General features: G+C 38.4%; 1 protein-coding gene across 1 annotated transcript; it reads left to right on the forward strand.

Annotated features, from left to right (window-relative positions):
- Positions 1–2,060: 2,060 nt before the first annotated feature.
- LOC117462480 (uncharacterized) lies at positions 2,061–4,085 on the forward strand. Its single transcript, XM_034104720.2, has 4 exons — positions 2,061–2,645; positions 2,967–3,122; positions 3,219–3,311; positions 3,574–4,085. The coding sequence occupies exons 1-4, from the start codon at positions 2,472–2,474 to the stop codon at positions 3,751–3,753; spliced, it is 603 nt and encodes a 200-aa protein (XP_033960611.1). The 5' UTR covers positions 2,061–2,471; the 3' UTR covers positions 3,754–4,085.
- Positions 4,086–7,177: the final 3,092 nt, after the last annotated feature.

Consider the following 7,177-nt stretch of genomic DNA (forward strand, 5'->3'; position numbering starts at 1 on the left):
TATATATAATCCAAAACTGGTAAAGACCTTTCAAATGTAGCAATAATAGTCATATAAGAAAAGTATTGATCTAATAACAGAGATTTATTCTTGAATCAACTTGTTCATGTAATTTTATTTCATTTGAAATAAAATGAAACATTCACAGTTAATGTAATTAGATTATACATTATTAATGCCATATATTTTTGCATACATTCACTGTAAATATTTATTCAGTATGATAGCTGTCTAACAGAAGTTAAATCAATTTCTCACTTATTCTGACAATCTACTTAACCCAAAATAAAAGAACCCAATAAAAAGAGTTGTTAAATAATAGAGAAGTCACGTTGTAATAACAATAACTAACTAACTAATCTCTCTCGTTCAGATTAATATTGTCGGGTGTTCTTTTTCTGCTTTGCCAAAGGCCACTGTGTCAAGTGTCCCATTTGGGTTGCCGTATGTAGCAGACCATCTCGCACATAGGCAGTACATATCGGGCAGTTCGGTAGTGACCATGGTAGTGACAGAGGTAATCGTCGTAACCAGCAGACTTCATCCGCCTCCAGTCTTTGACACTTGGAAAACAAGCACATGTGATACTGGTAAGGATAAACTAATGTATATATATTAATATAATACCGAAACGTTAACGCTTGTCTGAGTATATCTTCCGTTGACTCTGGCTGTGGGTCTTACCGGCTGTTGATAGCCCTTATAAGCTAACGCTAGCATGCTTTATTCAGACATTAGCTTTAGCCGTTAGCCCGCTTTGAGTTTATGGGTGGCAAACGTTACTACAGTCCGGTAGCTCAGTTAAGAAAATGTAACGTTACTTATGGGAAACGTTAGCCTACGTGTGTCTGGCCGTGACTCTGACTGAGTAGGCCGTAAAAGCTTGCGCTAATGTTTAGCATGCGCTAACGTTTAGCTTGTGCTAATGTTTAGCATGCGCTAACGTTTAGCATTCTTTATTCAGACCACGCATTATCCAGTGAAGAACACTCAGCAGAGCATATATTTCTCAACACAACATTAACTGTAACGTTAAATGTTCTTAACTGAGCTAGTGGACTGTAAAAACACTACCCACCCATGACTACAGGCTAAAGTCAATGTCTGAATAAAGAATGCTAGCGTTAGCGGTCTACCAGCATGAGTCATGGCCAGATTCAAAGGTAAATATACTCAGACAAACATTAAGTATATTAACTTTACCTTTTCTTAACTGAGGCTTGGTGGCCTGTAAACAGTATGAACAGGCGGGCTGCGTGTTTTATATTGTAAATAAATAGATAAGACTATAAATTTGTATGTATTACCAGAGTAGAAATTCTGGTGTTAAACGTCAATTTAAGGACAGAGTAAGTGTTTCTTTCATATTGACGAGCGACTTATATTTTAATTTCGAGTTCAATTGATAAAGATATTGTGTTATATATTTTTACATCACCAAAATGTTGACCACTGTCCTAAAATAAAGTATAGGCTTTGAGTAACGAATTTTAGTGGGCTGTCTTTCATTTTGACACACAGAACAATGTTAAATGGATATATCCGCCTTCTTTCATTTATCTTTCCATTCCCACAACAATATACATAAAGAAATGGCATATTTTGGACATAGTTCGAATGGTGATTAATCATGATTAATACATTTTTAAGCTGTGATTAATCTGATTTAAAAAAATGTAATCGTTTGACAGCCCTAATATATATATATATATATATATGAACTTTGTATGTAATACTTTGTAAAGTACAATGCAATTTGAAAAGAAAGAATGTATTGAGTGTACACCTGCATTTCATTAATTCCCTCTTCACATCTCTCTATTTCTCTTTCTCTTAGAGCGCCATGGCTGATATTGAACCACCTGTTCGATTGCTGATCATCTTGAACGACTACAACAGCGTCAGACTGGAGCTTCGAAATGGGATTCCCAACTCAATGGAAGAGCTCATTGAGGAGGTCAAGAATTCATGTGGATTGGACACTGATTTTGGGAACACATTTGTTAATCTTACATCTACACATGCGATTAAAGATTTAACATTGATCAAAGTTTGTCGAATTAGACTCCGATTCTCCAACTGTGGTCTTGTACCCAGTTGAGATACCATTTAAATAGTACCCCTACAAGTGGACTGTACAGTGAAGACTCCTCTGAATCTGTGAATACCGATGACACAGTACTACTTAGCGGCTCTTCCTCGGAATCATTAAGAACACAGCAGTGGCCTAAAGTGTTTCCTATCCCGGTCTTCTCCTATGACACAGAATGTCAATTACAGAGAGGAAATGTAGAGTACACAAAGAACCAATCTAGACTGACACCAAGCTCAAATCATCTGCAGAGCTTGCTGTGAACTCGTTGAAGACCAAGTCTCAAGAAGAGTCCTACCCTGCGAAGAATTTAAAGAGAGCCAGGCGAGCTGAGGCCAACCATTTTGCATCCTTGTCGATTGGTGAGACTCCAGAAAGCATGGAGCAAGAGACAATTTCCCTTTTGGCAGAACAACAGAAAAGAAACAACCGGCAATCAATAAAAGAAAAGATGGCGAAGGCGTTTGGATACCGAAGACAAGAAATAGTGCATCAGAGGCCAAGCATTGAAGGCCTCTTGGAGCGGTGGCCTGCACTTTTTCACATGGAAGAGGTAATTATTTCGATGAACACCTTGATTGTAAGCCTGTAGTGGAGAAGAAATGAGGGCCCAACTAACTAACAACTATAGACAGCCAAGGCAAATATGTTGACGTTTATTTTTGAATATATATCACAATATAAGCTTTACATCTATTACTCTTAGTGTCTTTATTTGGTGGTGGTTTTCAATATGTGGATTAATTCATTTAAATGTTACATTCATACAAGCTGACTTGGAGTACTTTTAATCAAACCGTTGGCTCTTTATAAAAAATATGTGTATTATAAATTCTCAGTATTTTTTGTTTTCTATGCTGCTTATATTTTCTAGGTAAATGCTGAGTTCATGCGCATAACAACATTTCCATTGGAGACAAAGTTCTTGGCGCAGTTGGACAAACACTCCACCAAACTGCCGCAGGTCATCAGGAGCAGGGGAGGAGTTGTGAAACAGAAGACCACCGGGATCTTGCAGGTTTTGGATGAGGTATCTATGAATGAGTTTTTTATCTGTGGGATCAGTGGGCTGAATCGTCCTTTTTCTTGCATTTGATTTATTATATATATATCTGTTCTTACTCAGACTGTGGACATCGCCATCAGAAGAGCATGCATCCTCAAATCTCTAATGGTCTACCTGGGTGAACCTGTTGACCATCTCATCAAAGAATTCCAGGTAAGACCTCTCACTCACAAGAAGTTTGTTCATAAAAGAAAACATATTTGTACTGCATGCAAATAACTGCTTGGTTAGAAAGATAGTCATTTGTGATGACCTCTTGAGCCGACTGAACTGAGAACTTTCCTTTTCATCTATCCACTCTAATCTTGTATTTGTAAAAGGTAGCTGCAATCTTGGGGAAACATTTGCGCCTCAGGCCTGTTGAACTACACTCTGTGGTCCTCATCTATTCCCCTTTTTTTTGCATGATATGCAGGATGCTGAGGCAGGCAACAATGGAAACCTTTGTCACTGGGAAAGAGGATCAGTTTCATCGACCCAAAGACGTCAAGGTTCTCATCGAAGAATCAGAGGTCCTCAGCGCCTTGCCCTGGGTTGCGACAGCTTTTGCCATGCTCTTCGGGCTCATATACGCACTGAAATGCCTGCGAGCTAGTGCAGGCAGTCAACTCGAGCACTTACGCTGCATTCATACATAAAGCCCCCTTGCCACTCTACAACCAACCAAACAGAGTCTCCTTAATATGCTGCTCTATTTAACCTGCCAGATCTCTCTCCATGCATTGCTTGCTGCTGCTACTATAGCTGCAGCTACTTCCACGTCACTGCTGCTTGCTGCCCCACCACCACCCCAGCTTCCACCTGTAGGCTCGGGGGTTAGTTATTTGATCATCACTCATCGTGCTATGTATATCTGTGGAGTGATGATGCCCGAGCCTAATCGCCAAACGCAACTATATGCTGCTTCTAATAAACATGTTAAAGAAACACGTGAGTTGTCTGACTGAACTTAAGATATCAGAAATAACTGCAATCCACTTTTGAAGTTGTGCAAAAAGTATTGATGGAGCTTGAGGGGAAAAAGATGAGCCCAAAAGTGAATAAACTGAGAACCCAGCTGTTCATCCCAGAGTAGACACTTTGTTGCACTCACTCACAGTTCCCATTGTTACATGGTACGGTTTCTAAAACCAAGGTTTTATAATAATTATGCATTGTAAAACATTTGCGAAAAAGTGTTGTGTTCAGAAGTTGCACTTACAGTATGACCGATCTTCACTGTAGAAGTTATGCATGTCTAATCATTTTCAGAGATGACATGTCTCACAGGCATTCATTTATAATGAATAGTTGGTTGAAAAAGTTCTGATATTGTAAATATTGAGATTTTACAGTTTCTTATAATAACATAAATTGTTGGTTGAAAAAAAAAAAAGTTCTAATGCTCAATTTGTATTTGTACACATCACATGAACCTTGGTGTGGAATATGAAGTGATGAATCAGTCCTGATGTAACTTTTCTGTGGTGAAAGCAGAGGGATGGAACTATTTTACACATGAATAACATTTCATTTAATCTATATAGGCCTATAGTGTAATTCATATTATTTCACTACTTTTGTAAACCAAATCTAGAACGCCCCAAAAAATAGATGAGATGAGTAAATGTGTTTTCACCTATGGTTTTCCAAAAATCGGATTTCTCATTTTCAGCTAAGTATCTCATAAGACAGTGCTCTAAGGTTAGTGACTTGCATCTCTAGCAAGACCAGAGAGTGTCCTGAATATTTTGATAAGTAACATATGGGGTGCCATGTTATAAGTACATTTAAAAAGTGATATATACATATCGAGAAAATATCCTTATACTCCATAGGGTTAAGGAAAAGGGTAAGGCAATTGTATTTTATATTGTTTGATTTATTGATTATATTCAAAGGAAAATTAGTTTCATCCCTGAATCTGGAATAATATACAATTTACAGCAAAGCCTAAAAATGTCAAGAACTTTTCAACTACAGATTGCTTTGGTCTGGCTTTACTCTTCACTGATTGGTTAAAGACACTTTAAACTTAGTGGCTATGGAAATCAGAAGGAGGGGCTCATTATCATTAAAAAAAACGCGCGTTTTTGACGCGTAAAAAACGCGCGTTTTACACGCGTCGAGAACGCGCGTAAAACGGGCGTTTTTTACGAAAAACGCGCGTTTTAAACGGGCGAATAGTGGCACTTTAGGCTTTCGATAGTGTTTCCTATAGTGAACGACGGGAGCCGGCTCTCGCCCGCGAACGAGACGTTTTTTGTTTTGTTTTGGCGGAGGGATCTAGATCGGCATGAAGGCACATTATGCAATGTGGACATTATCCCGCTTATTACACATGGCCACATTCTCAACAAAGTAACGACATGACTCCCAATAATAATTTAAATGCTTTTATGGATTTAGAAAAAGATTTGTATGATTTAAAAAATAGTTTTTTGTATTGATTTAAATTGACATGCATCCGCTAAGAAAAGTAGTCCGTTGTTACTGTTTGAACTAACGTAACAACGGCAGGACCTGCTTCTATAGTGTTTTTGTGGAGCTTTTTGATTACAGATTTGAAAACATCGTTGCTTGCTTTAAAAGTAGCACAATTCATTATGTCAAACCTTGAAAGATATCCCTGCCCTAATGCCAAAAGTAACTGGCAACTATGTCGCCGTAGCTATGATGTCTATGTCTGGACCGCTGCGTAAAAAGGAGGGTTTCTGACCAATTACTTCTCTTCCTACTTTTTGTCCCCCTCTTCTCCCCGCTGCAGCCTAGCAGTTGATCTCAAAGCACGCTCCCCTCTCCTGCAGGGAGAAAAACTATATTTATATAGGTTGATACAGTAGCCCCTTTTTTTAAATAGTTTTTATAGGTGTTGCCATCTGTTTTGTGTAGCGTGGTTCTACAAGCAAGTCAATGCATTAATTGGGTGGTATCAGAGTTTGTAAATGCAATGAAAACAATTGGCCACAGCAAATAATTGATATTAAACATGTAATTTTTACTTTTGAATACTTTAGTACAAAGGATGTCTTGAATAATTTAAGTGATATATGTGTACACATATAAATAATTAGTCAAAACAGCGCTACATTTGATTTAATTAAAAGGTATAATATGTGGTAAACTGAAGAGCCCTTTGGGAGCCGAAAGAGCCGGCTCTTCTTGGTGAGCCAAATGATCGGCTCAGCAAGAAGAGCCGGAATTCCCATCACTAGAACAATGACTTCTTCTGCGAGGATTTATAAAAGCAGCTGGATAAAAAAAGTTAGGAAACGCCCCTATAGGAAACGCCTCCTTGCTGCGGTCTGCAGACAGACCCATCTCTTAAGTGAGCCGGGCCTAATAAGGCCTAACCAAACCGAGCGAGGCCTGCAGTGGAAACGCGCCATTACAGTAGTGGTTCCCAAAGTGGTGGGGCTTGACATAATTCCTCTTTATCTTCCAACCATTTGGACGCAAACTTGCATTTCCCCATAATGATGTTGTTTAACAACCAGCGTAAACGGACCTTCGCGTGCTATCAAGCGATGTCCTGTTCAGATGACGTCAAATCCAACGGGATTATGGAGCTATTTCAGGGTCATACATTTTGATCATTCAAAAAAATCCAACCTCTTTGGACAATTTATATACTTATTGAAAACAAGCTACAAAATGTAACACCTTGGAAAATGCCGTTTAATACTTTTTAATAGCCTTCATTTTCGCTAAATTGATGCATCAACTTTTAATGTTTTAAGACCCCGCGGACCCCCTGACTTACCAAAAGGATCCAAATATTGACATTTTGAATTGATCAATAACTTAGTGTTGGTCAACGTTCAGTCTAAAATCCACAGAAAACAACATTCGGTAGTTTGGATCAAGAGCTGCTTGATCGGGTTGGCTGCGGGTAAGTCGTGAAAAAAGGTTGGAAAATATTTGAAATCATTGATGCAAAACCGAAGCAGCATACAAAGTAAAAATCAAGACGGGTGCTCATTATACTGAATGTTGAAAGATCATATTTATGATGCAACAGTTTGACCTTCAGAATATTC

Source organism: Pseudochaenichthys georgianus, chromosome 17 (genome assembly GCF_902827115.2).
Source record: "Pseudochaenichthys georgianus chromosome 17, fPseGeo1.2, whole genome shotgun sequence".
NCBI lineage: Eukaryota > Metazoa > Chordata > Actinopteri > Perciformes > Channichthyidae > Pseudochaenichthys > Pseudochaenichthys georgianus.

Bases quoted from the DNA above. Each gene is read 5' to 3' on its own strand.
- LOC117462480 (XM_034104720.2), top strand. From the start codon at position 2,472: ATGGAGCAAGAGACAATTTCCCTTTTGGCAGAACAACAGAAAAGAAAC. The intron at 3,123-3,218 runs GTATCTATGAAT...GTTCTTACTCAG, and splicing joins TCTTGCAGGTTTTGGATGAG to ACTGTGGACATCGCCATCAG. The intron at 3,312-3,573 runs GTAAGACCTCTC...CATGATATGCAG, and splicing joins ATCTCATCAAAGAATTCCAG to GATGCTGAGGCAGGCAACAA.